Source organism: Mytilus edulis, chromosome 12, assembly GCF_963676685.1.
Source record: "Mytilus edulis chromosome 12, xbMytEdul2.2, whole genome shotgun sequence".
NCBI lineage: Eukaryota > Metazoa > Mollusca > Bivalvia > Mytilida > Mytilidae > Mytilus > Mytilus edulis.
In genome coordinates, this window is record NC_092355.1 from 69291187 (window position 1) to 69309354 (window position 18168).

Below are 18168 nucleotides of genomic sequence, written 5' to 3' on the forward strand. Positions count from 1 at the left end.
TATGTTGAGACCGATTGTGTCGATAGGGTATGCGTCTCCTAGTTTATATGTTGAGACCGATTGTGTCGATAGGGTATGCGTCTCCTAGTTTATATGTTGAGACCGATTGTGTCGATATGGTATGCGTCTCCTAGTTTATATGTTGAGACCAATTGTGTCGATATGGTATGCGTCTCCTAGTTTATGTGTTGAGACCAATTGTGTCGATTGGGTATGCGTCTCCTAGTTTATATGTTGAGACCAATTGTGTCGATTGGGTATGTGTCTCCTAGTTTATATGTTGAGTCCGATTGTGTCGATAGGGTATGCGTCTCCTAGTTTATATGTTGAGACCGATTGTGTCGATAGGGTATACTTCTTCTAGTTCATATGTGAGACCGATTGTGTCGATAGAGTATGCGTCTCCTAGTTTATATGTTGAGACCAATTGTGTCGATTGGGTATGTGTCTCCTAGTTTATATTTTGAGTCCGATTGTGTCGATAGGGTATGCGTCTCCTAGTTTATATGTTGAGACCAATTGTGTCGATTGGGTATGCGTCTCCTAGTTTATATGTTGAGACCGATTGTGTTGATAAGGTATGCGTCTCCTAGTTTATATGTTGAGACCGATTGTGTCGATAGGGTAAGCGGCTCCTAGTTTATATGTTGAGACTAATTGTGTCGATAGGGTATGCGTCTCCTAGTTTATATGTTGAGACCGATTGTGTCGATAGGGTATGCGTCTCCTAGTTTATATGTTGAGACCGATTGTGTCGATAGGGTAAGCGTCTCCTAGTTTATATGTTGAGACTATTTGTGTCGATAGGGTAAGCGTCTCCTAGTTTATATGTTGAGACCGATTGTGTCGATAGGGTATGCGTATCCCAGTCTATATATTGAGACCGATTGTGTCGATAGGGTATGCGTCTCCTAGTTTATATGTTGAGATCGATTGTGTCGATATGGTATGCGTCTCCTAGTTTATATGTTGAGACCAATTCTGTCGATGTGGTATGCGTCTCCTCGTTTATATGTTGAGACCAATTGTGTCGATTGGGTATGCGTCTCCTGGTTTATATGTTGAGACCAATTGTGTCGATTGGATATGTGTCTCCTAGTTTATATGTTGAGTCCGATTGTGTTGATAGGGTATGCGTCTCCTAGTTTATATGTTGAGACCAATTGTGTCGATTGGGTATGCGTCTCCTAGTTTATATGTTGAGACCGATTGTGTCGATATGGTATGCGTCTCCTAGTTTATATGTTGAGACCAATTGTGTCGATTGGGTATGTGTCTCCTAGTTTATATGTTGAGTCCGATTGTGTCGATAGGGTATGCGTCTCCTAGTTTATATGTTGAGACCGATTGTGTTGATATGGTATGCGTCTCCTAGTTTATATGTTGAGACCAATTGTTCGATTGGGTATGCGTCTCCTAGTTTATATGTTGAGACCGATTGTGTCGATAGGGTATGCGTCTCCTAGTTTATATGTTGAGACCGATTGTGTCGATAGGGTATGCGTCTCCTAGTTAATATGTTGAGACCGATTGTGTCGATTGGGTATGCGTCTCCTAGTTTATATGTTGAGTCCGATTGTGTCGATAGGGTATGCGTCTCCTAGTTTATATGTTGAGACCGATTGTGTCGATTGGGTATGCGTCTCCTAGTTTATATGTAGAGACCAATTGTGTCGATTGGGTATGTGTCTCCTAGTTTATATGTTGAGTCCGATTGTGTCGATAGGGTATGTGTCTCCTAGTTTATATGTTGAGACCGATTGTGTCGATATGGTATGCGTCTCCTAGTTTATATGTTGAGACCAATTGTGTCGATTGGGTATGTGTCTCCTAGTTTATATGTTGTGTCCGATTGTGTCGATAGGGTATGCGTCTCCTAGTTTATATGTTGAGACCGATTGTGTCGATAGGGTATACTTCTTCTTGTTCATATGTGAGACCGATTGTGTCGATAGAGTATGCATCTCCTAGTTTATATGTTGAGAACGATTGTGTCGATAGGGTACGCGTCTCCTAGTTTATCCCTAATACGCTTCGAAATGAGGAACTCAAAAATAAAGTGAAAAGAAAAAATCTCTGTGTAGTGATATTGGGCATATTTCTATTTTTTACAAATATCCGAAAACAACGATTAGAAGTTTATCATACTGACATTTTGCATATGAGTTTTAAATATTATAAGATATAACGTTTTTCCGATTAAGAAGCAATTGGAAACGTTAGTTAACCCAAATTTAATTTTAGATATGGAATTTATGTTGAAAATATAAATTATAGGAGAAGAAAGAAAAAAAGAAAGAGGGGAAGTAAATTGGCAAAAATATTAAACATTGTGAAGTAGAAAAGTTACAAGGTCATAAACCATCTATGAAAGTACAATTAATCACAAGGAAGAAAATACCTACGTGTCTGTCGGTTTCCTTTAGATAAATACTTCCCTATACTAAAACTCTGTGCTAAAGGACCTTGCTAAAGGGGAAGTTTCTATTTCGACGAAATTCAAAAATCCGTTTGTTTGTCAAACATATGTTTGTAATTTCATAATCGCTTATACATGTTATGTTCGCAATGCGAAGTACAATGGAAACAAAATAAAGAAAAACTCAAGATGCGAAAGAAAAAAGCAACAAATTCTAAAAAAATAATGTATAATATTTAAGCTTATTTATTCATGACAGACACAATATCATTATGTCATGATAAAATATAAATGAATAAAATAAACTTTTGTAAATATTTCTTTTGTCAAATGAACATAATAATCTTAATAGCATATGAGACGATATCCCTAATGCGTCTTGAAATGAGGAACTCAAAAGTCACGTGTAAACAAAAAATCTCTGTGTAGTGATATTTGACACTTTTCTATGATTAACGTGTGACTGAGCTTAACCAATTGAGTTAATTTAGAAATTAGGGGAACACAGAATAAATGTGCAAAATCTACGGAGCTATTAAATGTGTTCAAAGTACTAAATTTTATTGTGTAAAAAATGGAATGTTTTACCATGAGGAGCCGCATCACAAAAGAATACTCGGGGTTTGCTAATTTATGGGAAAAGTAATCTCACTTCGTACCCCGAAAATTTAACCACATATGTCAAAATGTCTCAGCTGGGAAACAAGCCATCACACATATCCAAGTTAACGATATGGACTGAGCAACAGAAGAAACCGTTATCATTACCGCCTATGGAGAAACTAATACGCATACAAACAAGTTAAAGGAGCAGTTAATTATCATAAATAGTTTATATATTAAACTTTAGCTGTTGTTACGTACAATATCCAGACTTACAAATTGATGGTTTAAGATTATAGCACCGAAAAGTAAAAGACTTCCCCCCCGGCTTCTATGGTCTAGTTTAGTCGATCAATGGCCATAAATACTGTTTCCCGAGGCCAAATTAATGACACTGTATCGCGATATCATCTAGTTTTCAATCCACTAGACTGAGAAACGCAATAAATAAAGAAGCTTGAGATTGAATATTATCACACAGAAGGACAAGGGCAACATTTTAGAATAGCGTTTAGTATATATGTTGTGTAAAAATTGTAATGTTGTTCAAATTATAATTCGTTTAGATGTTTTGTACAAGTTATCAGTGTTTTATGAACCGCTAGACCCAAATAGATGATACAAACACACAATCTTTTGTTTCACGTATTTCTCTCATATTTCCATGACTATAAGATACAGTTTAATACTGAACATTGATAATAAAACATTATAAGAACTCAAAATAAAGACTTTTTATGGATATGGTTTTGATATAAGGAGAAAAATAACTGTAGAATTAAAATCATTCGGGTGTCCTTTTTACCAGTTTGAGGACATCAAAAAGAGCACTAAAAAGTAGCGTGAAGTTTTTAAATTTGAATCTAAGACATAAGCGGATACATTTTAGAAGATAAACCTATCTCACCGATTGACAAAAAGGTATGTGTCAAAAAACATATAACTTGTACAAAAACCCTGTACAAATTATATTTTGTACAAACTTACATCTTGTACACAACATATACATCCTTATACAAATCCTTGATAATGCACTTACTACATAGTAAATATAATATATGATGAACAAAAGATGTGTATATAGATGTAGCTAAAAGTTAAAATCACAAAAATACTGAACTCAGAGGAAAATTGAAAACGGATAGTTCCTAATCAGATGGCAAAATCAAAATCTCTAACACTTCAAATGAATAGATAAGTAAGTAGAGATTTTATTCTATCTATTAGTCTATTGGGGAACCATTGTTACTTGTTACGGGAAAATGCTTAAAAATATAATATAAAAAGGATAAAAAGGTAAACATGATATAAGTTCTGACCTGATATACTAAAAATATTTTGTCGATCAAAGTAAAGGAAAATGCATCACAGAAAGAGAACATGGTGACAAAAACAGTTTCAAATTTGCCAAGTAGTATATTTGCAGTGTTCTTTTCAAAATGTTATAACCATATGTTACTGGAATATATCAAGGTGCGCCGTTATGATCAGTCAGCTACGTATCTTGAAGCCGAAATACGGCTTCTTTTTTTTTTTTGGAGTGACTGATGGACAGTCTTAGGAATACGTCAAAGTAGGAATGAGATGCAGACATACTTATAGGTCGAAAATAAACTGACAACGCCACGGCTAACAATAACAGCAGTACACAAGACACAACATAGAAAACTAAAGACTAAGCAACATGAACTCCACCAAAAACTGGGGGGATCTCAGGTACTTCGGAAGGGTAAGCAGATTCAGCTGCACATGTGCACCCGCCGTGTTGCTCATGTTATCACAATCCCGGTAAATAGTAAAATTCGGTAGTACACATTCATAAAAAGGGTAGGGGATTGTAGTTACGAGATAAGGAACATATCTGATGTCACATGTGAAACGGAAATTCCACAACAGTCAACCAACTCTTGATACCGCCCGTAAAAATTACGAAGGGATGATTTCAACTTCACCATTTTGAACTCTTGGTTTGGTTGCTTCCTTGTGAGCAGCAACTCTCTATCAAGGAAATCATGATAGGATATTCAAATCTGGGAATATCATATCAATTGCAAGATAAATACGCATGTAGGAGCTGAATTACTGTTGCTTCATAAAAATGGAAAGTGCACAATTTAGAAATCTAAAATCATCTCTTTTGTTGTGAAAAATTGTTTTCAACCGATCCTCATTGTTAATTTCTAGACTTAAGTCAAGATATGAAGCAGACCTAACTGAATATGCTGTATTCTTTATCTCTAATTCGATGGGAAATATGTTTTCAACATAGTTACCAAATTTTTAATTATTTAGTGAGAGAACATCATCTTTTTAGCGGAAAGTAAAGTTAAAGGATATCATCTTTCTTCATAAGAAGTTGCTGTATGAAGTCATAATAATAAAAAAAAGTCGGCAAGAAGAGGAACAACAATTGGTTCCCATTGGAATGCCGACGGTCTGTTGAAACATGTAACAAATATGTTGTCAATCAAGAAATCAAGCATCGTGATAATGTCAGTTTCAGAGATATTTTGTTTGAATGATTCTTCACAAAGTATGATTTATCCCTCCCTAAAACAGGATACTTGTATCTAGGTTTGCCATTCTTTTTTATGATACAAAGCAATACCAACTCTTTTAATTTGTCTTTTAGTTTGGATTTGAGAATACCTGTGTAAAGTGTAAAAAAGTCAAATGTTTTAATACTTTTGCAAGATGAAAGAAACTTAGATTGGGCGTACTCTAAAGGATGTTTGGATTTTTTTTTATCGAAATCTAACTCATAACATCTCTTGAATAAGCAGTCTCAAAATAACCTTGCAGCCTGGCTTTTATTGCTGATAAAATAGATGGTAATAATTCAGATAAAGGTATCGTGTAGCACTTGTAAGATCCAGGGAAATACCGTTGTTTGTGAGGACACTTGTATAGCTAAGGTATACAATACAGTGATGGAAGGTCCATTTCTTCGTCTTTAGTTAAAACTGTAAAAGCATTACAAGACGTCATGATTACTTGGTCTACATCTTTTACTTATTTATGTGTTAAATTGGTTTTTATTTCAACCAACCTCTATGAAGACTATCACTATGTACGTTACTCTTTCATTTTAATATTTTTATGCACTTCGCCATCGCGCCATTAACTATTTAATTGCATTCCTAAAGCAGATAAAATTGAGAAGGGAAATGAGGAATATTTCAAAGAGACAACCTGACCAAAGATCAGACAACAGCCGAGCAAAATGACACACATAAACCAAAGACAACATATGAGCAACATGATAGACATGAACCAGGGGCAAAAACTGAACTAAAATGGACAGGCACATACACAATGTTGCGGATTAACACATTACAAAACAATAAGCTATATAATAGTTATCTAAGGTGCTAGACTTATAATTTAATACTCCAGACGCGAGTTTAGTCTTTAAATGACTCATTAGTGACGCTCATATCAAAATAATTATAGGCAAACAAGTACAAAGTTGAAGAGCATAAACAATTGAACACCAGTTCGAACAATTTATTTTCTTTCATAAATGTCTATTTTAGTGTATACGATAACATGTGGTGGAATACTAGAAATTACATTACAAAGACAAAATAGAAGTTGCTTGTATTCCAGAGATTCATCCTTTTTTGGGATCATTGTCACTCTACACTGAATGACTCGTTTCCTTGTACTTTGTAAGTGTTTTTCTTGCAATTACTAAAATCATTTGACCACGAGTTGAAATAGTGATCCCAAACTTTCTTCATTACTGGTGGATAAGGTTGGAACGTTCCAGCATAATGAGCAAGTTCTTTATCCCAGTCAAACTGATTGTGACACGTGATTCGTCGATTGGCGCCATCGTATTCAATTATCTTTTACATTTCTTCGTCATTTGGTAACTTTGCTTTGTTTTCCAACACCGAACGAATAAACAGTGCTTCGTGATCACTCATCTTGAAAAACGACACCTGCCGTGGTATACCCATGAAAAACAGAGTGCGCCACTCAGCGGGAAATATGTATTTAAAGAAGTTTCTAACATCTGAATTTTTCCCGATCCTGACTATTCCTTCTGGTAAGAATTTAAATTCGTGTTGATATCCAGTACAATAGATAACAGCATCGACGTCAAGTTCGTCGTCAATTGTCTAGAATGACCGATGATTTGGTGAACCGTTTAAACGACGAACGTTTCTCTGTTATGTTATCTGGTAAGATTGTTGGTGCTTTTGTCCAATTATGGCAAAGATAAACCTGAAAATAAATGATAGACTGTTCAAAAACAAAAAACAAAATCAAATAGTGTTATTGATTTCCGTTGTTACTTTTAATCAGGTATAAATCGGACGTCCAAACATCATCTTTACTTTTAGTTTAAAAATAGGGTTTTTGTGGTATCATATCAATTGTGTCATATCATGATATTCATGTTATAAATAGGGAAAAAAATGTATTTTTCTAGAAAGTTTTTTTAAAAAAAGAGAGACGAAAGATATTATAAGGACATTCAAAGTCGGAATAAAATTGACAACACCATGCCTAAAAATGAAAAAGACAAACAATAGAGCACACACCACGACAAATAAACTAAAAACTTAGCACAACGAGTCTCGCAAAAAACTTGGGGGTTCTCATGTGCTGCGGTAGGGCTTTAAACCTATGTGTGTACCAAATGCAAATTTTGGTGAAAGCATAAGAGTGACTTTTCAGTAATAGGTAGAAAAGAATAAATACTGTATCTGAAATACGTAAAGACTTTTAAAAGAAAACTGTAAAATAAATCGGGGATCGAAACATCAGGAACTTTTTCTGTTCAATAAATATTTTTTGTTTATAGGCTTTTAGTTAAGAAATTGAAGATTGAGATGGTTAGATTTCCCATACTTGTAAACTATTTCAAATTGATGCAGTCATTTTTGTATATTACTGAACTATATTGGAGTTTTATATGCTCTATTTCTGTGTCCCTCCCCCCAGTTTGGAGGGTTTCACGTTGCTAAAATTTTCTTTTTCAGTTTAATGTTATGTAATGTTGTTTGTCTCTTCGTTGTTATTCTTTAGGCATTATATTTGCCATTTTTAAAATGGAGTTATGGTATGAGTATCCCATTGGTGTCTCTTTTTGTTAAAATAAAAAAAATAAAAATAAATTCAACAGTAGTTTACCAGTGTTCAAAATTTATCAATTGATTGAGAAAAAACTGTTTGATAACAACTGGCACATTCCTGACTTGGTACAGGGTATTTTAAGAAAAATGTAAGATTGTACATGGTTTAATGGTTAGCCAAGCCTTCCGCTTTATTATAATAATAAATAAAATATTTCTAAAAAAACGGTGCATATGTTTCACAATAAATATAGAACTTTCTTTCTTAGCAAACTTTGATAGTTCAAAAGCAAGATCTATCCCAGTATACCGACATCCAAGTAATGCAACTTTCAGATCTACAAAATTTTCTGGTCTACGGTACCACATACTGTGTAATAAAAGCCCTTCAAATTCCTCCTGGTTTTCAACGTCCGGAAATTTAGGCACCGAGCAATTTCTGCAAACAAAATCAAAGATTTCAAATTGTTAACACTTCACAATCATTAGAAATTTCTTAGGGTACTAGATTTCATTTAAGGTTTATCTTACAGTAAAAAAAGGTAAAATCACAAAAATACTGAACTCAGAGGAAAATCAAATCGGAAAGTCCATAATCACATGGCAAAATCAAATGACAAAACACATCAAAAACAAATGGACAACAACTGTCATATTAATGACTTGGTTCAGGCATTTTCAAATGTAGAAAATAGTGGATTAAACCTGGTTTTATAGCGCTAAACCTCTCAATTTATACGACAGTCTCATCTAATTCCGATTTATTTACGATGATGCGGGAACTAAACAGAATAAGAAATAAAATAGTCAAAATACGGGTACAGCAGAAAATGAAAGTACTAGTAAAAAATGTTACACATTGCTTTTCACTCTAGTTGAATTGAATGGAACATTGTGAATTACAAGCTTCCAGCATGAAAACGCGGTAAGGGAAAAAAAAAGATCCGCTGCATGAAAATTACTCTTTACATGTACCTCCACTTGAAAAATAAAATAATTTGCAAAGTATATATATATTATACTGAAGATTCAGAAATTTCTACGTGCATCAATCAATTCATTTTAAAAAGCGCAAAATTTCGTAATTACTTATTTCGATTAAAGTTGATGCTGTTTGTATACATGTGCAAATGCTGCTATCAAAAGTTAGAATATGTGTTTTTAATTTTGCTATACGTATTGCTTCTAAATTTTCACAATAATTAAAACTTCGGAAAAAATTCTGAAGTACGAACAGAAATATTGTGAGCATACATTACGAGGCACATAATGCCGTTGGTCATGTCCAATCGCTGCAACATCAATTTAATACTTTAAAACTCCCTCGAAGACGTTTCTTCAAATCACATGCAGCATTTCTATTCAGTACATTGTTAGCTTGATCATTACAGCTCACAAATAGTACGGCGGCTTCGTGAACAAATGTGCACATCCTGCTACAAGCATAAAATTTGGCACACAAATCTAGACTGGATACTAGTACATTTATCAGAAAGTCATCTAATGTGTGTTTAAAGTCCGTGTTGAACAATATATAAACAACACATAGCTGAGAGGGGGATAGAGCAGACTGTTACCCCGAGGAAACAGTGTCAACCGCGGAGAAGCCAAGGTTGACAATGCTTTTTCAAAGGGTATTTTTTTACAAGATCTAATCCTTCCAGGAAAAAGTGGAGGTGTTGATGCTGTACACGAATAGCGCACAGAACAGTTTGACGGAAACCCCGACTAACAAAAATATCAAAAGATAAATAACTTGGAATTTATATACATTTGTTTTTAAGTATTCACATTTATGCATTGCCGTCACTATAATAATGGAACAAAACCGACGACAGGGAAATAAGTAGGGATAATGTGCATCAAACTTCAAAAATTTTATCCCACATCTCCTTTCCTGTCATAAACACATCAATTAAAATTCCAAATGACCAGTACTAGTCTATTGTGATTGAAGTATGTGTTTATGTTTGTGTTGCGTTCTCGTGCCATTGAAACATAATTTTATATATTTTATATTCATGATTTTTCTGCTAGTATCGGGTGAATAAAATTTTACTGTTGTGTTTTATTCTGCATCCGCCGAAGCGGAGGGGCATTAAGTTTTACACTTGTCTGTCCGTCCGTCCGCCCCAAAATTTGTTTCCGTTTTTTTACTTTACTTTGCCTCAACCAAATTTTAGGAAACTTATACACAATGCTTAACACAGATTTAGTTGAAATCAATAAAATAGTTTAAACTAGTTATAAATACATAGGATCTTGTATAATCACTGAAAACAATTAATAATAGATAATTCGTTATTTTTTTCAGACATGATAATATTCTCTATAGCGCATTAGTAGTGCTGAAGAAAAAAAATTATGAAGCGGTCGTTGTCTTGACAATTCTGCTGAGAAAGCCTCGACGTTGCGTAATCCTTTCGGCGACGTCATGATTTCCCCCTCTTTTCCCGTCAGCAACACCCCTTCAACGGCTGATATATGAAAAAGGAGTTCGATGACCCCTTGAAAATTATATATCAAAAGAAAGGAAAATAATACCTTTAAAACATTTAAGGGACATATTTTAATAAGATGCTACAAGCATATTTTGATAAGATTCTACAAACATATTTTGATAAGATTATACAAAAAGCTAATATATTTATGTTGAAATCAGATACTGAAAATTCAGATTATAGAATAATATTTTTTTTAAGCCTTTTTTAATTTGTTATTTTTTTTATACAGGAAGCAATTGACAGACACAAGAAGAGAATAACTGACCTGGCTAAGGCAGAAAAGAAAACAGACGGGTCCAGTAGTAGCGATTAAAATATCCCTGAGGACAAGATAGTTAAAACAAGAGTTTCTTCTTACGTACGACTGCATATGTGTTTCTTTGTCAATGTGATTTAAAAAAAATTAGAAACTGAGAAGATGAATAACAATTCTTTTATGTATGTCAGGGAATATTATAAAAAAATGTCATTGTAGACATTTAAATGTGTGACTTGTTATAGAATAAATTAATGAACAACATAGAGAGTTCATTGTTTTAAAAGTATCAAGTGGTATTCTATTTCCAACATTGTTGTAATGAATTTTTTTTGCTGATCTGGCCCTAAAATCTGTTCAAGCCATTGTCACTACCTGGCTTCCTTTATCATAAAAGAAACACATTTTGTCCCCAAAAAGATGCAGGGGACATAAAAGTATTGTGTGTACTTCCCTGTGAGTCTTGTCTGGCTCTCATATGTACAATCTTGCCAGATTTTTATACAACTTATTTTCCAGTTTATATCAGCAGTGTTTCAGGTAACTTTTCAAACTGATCAACTACTTATGTCCCCCACATACGCTGTGCTGGAGTTGAAGAAATACCATAAATCTGTTCAAAAGTATGTCTGGTATAGTTTGCTCTCACACGTGGAAATGTATCTTACGAAGATAATCACTATGAATTTGCTCTGAAACCTTCATTTTCTCTTATGATATTTATAAATTGCAAAAAAAAGTTTTCTTTTAGTTAATGCCCTTGGATGGATCAAATATGTGCAAACAGGAAAATTGGAACTCTGTTCTTTTGTTAAAAGAGCTATGCCCCTTGAAAATGTGAATTATATAGAAATTTACATTGTAAGCTTTCATGTGTACAATTCTTGCCAGAATATTATCAAATTTTACCAAAGGCTTATAACAATGTCTCTTGACAAATTCAAAAATATGTGCAGGTGCACTTTTTTGAAAGAGTTATGACCCTTGGAAATATTTTTTGTACGGACAATTGCCTTGCTAATACTATCATGTGTATATCTATGTCAAGGTATTTATGAAACTTGCTTTAGATTTATATTAGTAAAGTCATGGGAACAATTTTGAAAATCATTGCTGATTAACAATTTTCGAAAGAGTTATGCCCCTTGGAAATACTTACTGTCATGTATAATTCTTGCCAGATTTTTATGAAACTCATATCATTAGTTAATTTCAGGCATGACTTGGACAAATTAGAAAATCAGAGAAGGTCATTTATTGAGTCATACCTCTTTGAAAATTTATTAAATATAAATTTGGAAAAGTGTAAGCACTCCCGCATCTTAAAATAGATTAAAAAAACATGAACAAAAAACATTTTTTAGTTGATGCCCTCAGACAGAAATTCCCAACACAGTGGACATTGGAACTGTGTTCTTTCATTTTATATCAATAAGATCTGAAGACACCTAACCAAATACAAAATATAACAATTGTTCTATACGCGCTTCAATTATGGGAAGTCAAGTAACTAAAGATTGGATTCCAGAGTTAAATTGCAAATTTATAAGTGACAGAGAGCCTCTAGTCTTAAATATAATTATAAATAGAGGTAAACTGTGAACAGCAATAATGTACAGCAAAGTAAGACCTACAAATAAGTTAAATGATCAAAATGTTCAATTTACCCCTTAAGGAGTTATTGCCCTTTATAGTCCATTTTTAACAATTTTCATAAATTTTGTAAATTTTTACAAAATATTTTAACTACTAGGCCTAGTTCATTATATATAGAGATAATTGTGAGCAGCAAGAATGTTCAGTGAAGTAAGGTCTACAAACACATCACCATAACCAAAGCACAATTTGGTCATGAATCCATCTGTGTCCTTTGTTTATGATATGCACATAGACCAGGGTGTGGGACACAGGCTCTTTAGATCCTCTAGTATGTTTCGAAATTTAGAGTTCATTTTCATTGAACTAGTACACATTTTGTTTAGGGGCCAGTTAAAGCCATCCTGGTGCAGGATTTTCTAGTGGTGAAGCCCCATAGGTGGCCTTCAGCTGTTTTGTACTCTTTGGTCAGGCTGTTGTATCTATGACATATTCCCCATTTCCATTCTCAATTTAATCCTTATCTCAAAGTCAATATCGAGTTAAAGCACACAAGTAACTGCAATATCACACAGTACATCCAGATATTCTGGTTTGAGTGGGACGTGTTAAAAGAAAACTTTATTTGAAAGGTTACATGATCATACAATTAAACAAATTATAAGCATTAGAAAGGACTCATCCGATTGTGTATTATGTTATGGTAAGGCAGAACTTAAAATGTAGCAACCCAATGAAACTGAGTCACCCTCCCTATTTGCACAGGTTTTTTTTTCTATATGAAGTTGTATATAGATGTGCCGCTGGGATGGGTGCCTTTTTTGACACATCAAATATACCAATGGGTTGCGATTTGACCAAGGTAATATTTCAATAGGTCATTAATTTCATCTTTCGATTAGATGTTTGTACAAATGATGTTTTTATCGTTTAAAATCAAGTCAAAATGTTCAATTTGATACTGTATGATAATTGAGGAATATATGAATGGGATATTATTTTGCCATGAAATATGTTTATGGGTCAGGATTTCACAAGACTACAATATATGGATGGGGAGTGTTTTTGAAATTCTAGCTGCACATATGTACTCAAAAACTCATGTTGAGACCCCCGTGCCTATTTGATTTTAAGAGGATTGAAATAGCTTGATTTGTCTGGTGTCCGTGTTGTGCCCCTTGATAGCTTGCCAAAAAAATTATAAAACTTGTTGACCTGTCTTTCTATGTGTCAGTTCTTCCCTCTTAAATTTTTTTTAGCTACAAAAAGTGCTCGCATGAAATATTGTATTAAGCTACATCCATTTTATTTCAGTTTTGCTGGATAGTTGTCTCATTGACAATCATACAAGAAATGTTTTGTGTATTTGTCTCCCCATAACGAATCAGAGGTGAATATTTGATATGCAGATACACATAAGTAGGCTTATCTGTATGACGATAGTGTTCTTTCTGTTGTTTTTTTTGTTTTTGTTTATCCTTGTTGATATAGTTGTTTAATAAAATTGAGAAAGGAAATTGCGAATGTTTGAAAGCGACAACAACCCGACCATAGTGTTCACACATTGTTGTCAATATGAAATTTTAAGCAACTGTCCTACAAACGAGAGGTTTAGCTAGCTTAAAAACCACGTTTATTCCATCATTTTCTACACAAGACAATGCTCGTACCATGTCAGGATTATGACAGCTGTTATCTATTCGTTTAATGTGTTTGACCTTTTGGTTTTGCTATTTGAACAGTGAAGGTGTTTTACGTTTTTAATTTTCCTCGAAGTTCGATATTTTTGTTGTTTTTCCTTTTGCCTTCCATTATAGTATTTGTGTTTTCTTTCGATCAATACTAAAAGCAAGGGCATACCCAAATAATTAGTGGGTCGAACTACATCTAGTTTTACCGGAAACTACTATGCTTGAATTATGTAGTTTTATAGTTCTTTAGTCAGATTGGACTTGTATGAATATGATGATATTTTTGAAGGCAACCCAAGAGGTAAAGGTAATTTGGAACTGGCACGTTTTTCATACACGATGAATGTAATTGATCATGCTAGATCTTATCTCTGATAAGTTTATTTACAACCACTGGGTTGATGCCACTGTTGGTGGAGATTTGTTTCCCCGAGGGTATCACAAGCCCAGTAGTCAGTACTGTTTGTGCTGACATGAATTGTTATTGATATGGTTATATTTATAAATTTACAGTTTACAAATTTTTGAATTTTTTGAAATACTAAGGCTTTTCTACCTCAGGAATAGATTACCTTAGCTGTATTTGGCAAAACTTTTAGGAATTTTGGTCCGCAATGCTCTTCAACTTCGTACTTTATTTGGCCCTTTTAACTTTTTTTCGAGCGTCACTGATGGTCTTTTGTAGACGAAACGCGCATCTGGCGTATATACTAAATTTAGTCCTGGTATCTCTGATGAGTTTATTTAGTTACAGCTCCCAAAAACTGCATGTATCTAAAAATTAAGCTGCCCTGTTAAGGTCAATGTTGGCTTTGAAGCTTCTCGATTTTATGTGAAGTCTTCTCGGACATTTATAATCTCTCTTGCCTAATGCAGGTTGTTTCAGGAACAAGTGTGATGACTGAAGACATGTTTATATATATGTTTATCTATCAAGTAGTCATCACTTTTTTCATGGCTTGACTTAAATTTAATAAGACTCAGTATGACCTAGTGTAATCAATGGTCATCCTTGTGGTAACTTTTTAAAAGATTTTATTTGGAATCTGACTAAAACATTTGTGACACCGGTATACCACTGTTGCTTTTATAGTTGATTTTATGAGAATATAACTGATAAATTGTTTATATATACCAATTGTACTTTGAATTTGTTTAGAGATCTGAAACTAGGACACTAACAATGCTAAACATGACATGAATACTGCATTTTGAATCTCATCAAGGATTTTAATGAAATACACAACGAAAAAATTAGCATAAGCACAAATATTATCAAAAATAAAAGCAAATAAAATAACATGAATAGGTTCATTTAAAAATATAAAGAAAAGTAAACACTAGTAAGCTAAATTCTAGTTACACTCAGAATTAATTGGATTACAAATCCCTTGATATTTTTGTATATTTTATATGACTGAAAGTAATTAATGAGTATCCGTTTTTTTTCTCGTAAAAAGGGATCATTCGACGTCAGAAAAAGCTAGAGGAGGCACTAATAATCGAGCATTTTCTTTTATTACAACGGAATCAGTTCTTTAAATCAGTCAATTTAAAAACCCACGCATCGGTACTTGGTATCTTTGTAAATGATATGACTGGTAATGTTATATTTATCCCGGATGGTTGAGCTTTTGAATAACTAAAATAACCTGAATATCCTAGCATCGTTATCGAAGTGCTGCTACTGGCCACAGGTGCATTCAAATACAAATAGTTTTTCTCAGGCCAGTCTAGTAAAATGGCATAAACGTTGGTTTCGCTCGTCGTTTTCTTCATTGTATACCATGCATTCGTGGCGTTGTCTTTTTGTGTTGTCCATGGCTTTGAACTATATATTGCTTCCTCGTTTATTTTCATCCATTTTCCAAATTGAAGAAGTCTTTCTTCATAGATTGGTTGGAATGTTCCATAGCTAGTTGGTCCGACGTTCATAAGCATATTACCTCCGCAGCTTACAGTTTGTGCAAATGTAGAAATCAGTTCTCGTGATGTATAAAAGTCTTCTATGTTTGCTTCTCTTCGGAATCCCCAGTGGTTTTTGTCTATCGTCATAGGGTTTTCAAATTTTCTGTTCTGGAGAGCTTTCGGATTATACCTATCATTGCACGTTAGATATCCCCCATGGCGGCAAATATCGCCGCGCCCCCATCTATCATTGACGACAACAGTATCCTTGACAGGACTGTCATTGTAGAGCCAAGCTATAAATTCCTTAGACATCCAGTAACTATCTGGCGCTTGGCCGGAGCCATCTGACCAAATTACCTCCGGTTTATATCGATTCACAAGTTCATATAGTTCAGGCATTGATTTCATTTTCACAAAATCTTGTGTTGTAAAATTATTTTCTTTGTCCTTCAGAAACAGCGGATTAAACCATTCAAACAGAGAATGATAGAGACCAAATCGAAGATCTGTTGTCTCCCGAACCGCAGTAGCTAGTTCGCCGACTAGATCTCTATGCGGTCCAGTGTCGTAAGAATTCCAGTTCCACGAATAATTTGACGGCCAATTTGTAAAGCCCTCGTGGTGTTTAGAAACTATAACAACGTATTTAGCCCCGGAAGCCTGTAATATAGCAGCCCACCGTTTTGGATCATAGAACTCTGTTTTGAAATCTGCTGCAAAGTCAGCATATGTATAACCAGGTCAATAGTTACGTTTCATAAAACTGTTAATGTCTTTATGTCCATTTTTCCAATAATTCCAGAACCAAACTGCACTATAACTAGGAACGGAAAACACTCCCCAGTGAATAAAAATACCTAGCTTAGCTTCATCAAACCATGACGGAAGAGGTCTGCTTTCGAGAGATTCCCATGTTGGTTCGTACCGTTGTGCGACTGATAAATTAGCACAAATCAAAAGTAAGAATATACTGTAAATAGCCATGTTTGATTTCCTCCACTGTGTTGGTATATGTGTTGATCCACCTGTAACATGTGTACTAAATATATAATATACGGTAAGCGATCAGTGTTTAAAAAATAGCATATTTTGTTCATCCACCTTCAATTGAATAATCAATTGCTAAATTTATAATGTACGATAAGCAAACAGTGTTAAAAAATATAAGCTTAGATAAATTTAACAACAGAAAATTTGATGAAAATTAAAAGAGATTACTTTTATTTATAGTTGTTACCTCGATTTATGGTTCTTATTGTTACAAAATTTTTTAAATTATTTTAAATCAAGGAATATGTCTACCTCATGCATGCATTTGGTAAAAAAATCTCTCTTTATTTGGTTTATAAGCTCTTCGTGTATTTCTAATAAGTTTTGGTCACGAGCATCACTGAAGAGAAATTAGTTAGATTATTATGCGAATCTGATACAGAAAAGATTGTATCGTTAATGAGGGTAAGGGAGATAGGGGTAGAGGAGAAAGGAGAGGAAGGCTGGAAGAAAGGAGAAAAAGTTGGAGAAAAAAATAAAATATGAAAAAATAAAATATCTCTCTTTTTTCCGGTAAATTAAAAAAAAATAAGGAGAAGAGGGGTAGGAGAAAGGAGAAGAGGGGTGGAAGAAGGGAGAAGGGAACCCCCTGTCCTCCCCCTCGTTAATGTTATAACGACCACTGACTTAGTATTAGTACCTCGATACATCGATAAGCAACTGTTGCCCGAAAGGATACTGATAAAATGTAATGACATATTTTCTAAATGTCTTATTATATTTTTTTTTTTTCTATAGCACGTTTCTTCTATTCAAAAAGCGCATAGATTTATTATGAAAAAAATATTTCCTTGTGTGAAAAAAAATATTCATAACAATATACATTCCTTTCCGACTCACGTTTTTAATGAAAATTATATCTTAAAACTGTAAAACATGATGTGTTATTTTAGTAATCAAGGAAGGTTTTAATTCAGTAACTATTTTACTAAACTTTGAATTCTTCGAAAATACCAGGATTATAATTTTATACGCCTACATAAGACTCATCAGTGACGTTTAGATCAAAATAGTTATAAAGCCAAACAATTACAAAGTTGAAGAGCATTGA

General features: G+C 33.9%; 1 protein-coding gene and 1 pseudogene across 1 annotated transcript in view; one reads left to right on the forward strand and one right to left on the reverse strand.

Moving 5' to 3' along the window:
* Positions 1 to 10926, forward strand: part of LOC139497808 (cyclic GMP-AMP synthase-like receptor) — a 32545-nt gene extending 21619 nt beyond the window's left edge. Inside the window, exon 6 of the mRNA XM_071286042.1 lies at positions 10843 to 10926. Coding sequence (XP_071142143.1) covers positions 10843 to 10926 — 84 coding nt within the window. The remainder of the gene's footprint in view (positions 1 to 10842) is intronic.
* A 4561-nt stretch (positions 10927 to 15487) lies between these two features.
* LOC139498990 (alpha-L-fucosidase-like) lies at positions 15488 to 17118 on the reverse strand (annotated as a pseudogene).
* Between the last annotated feature and the right edge of the window lie 1050 nt (positions 17119 to 18168).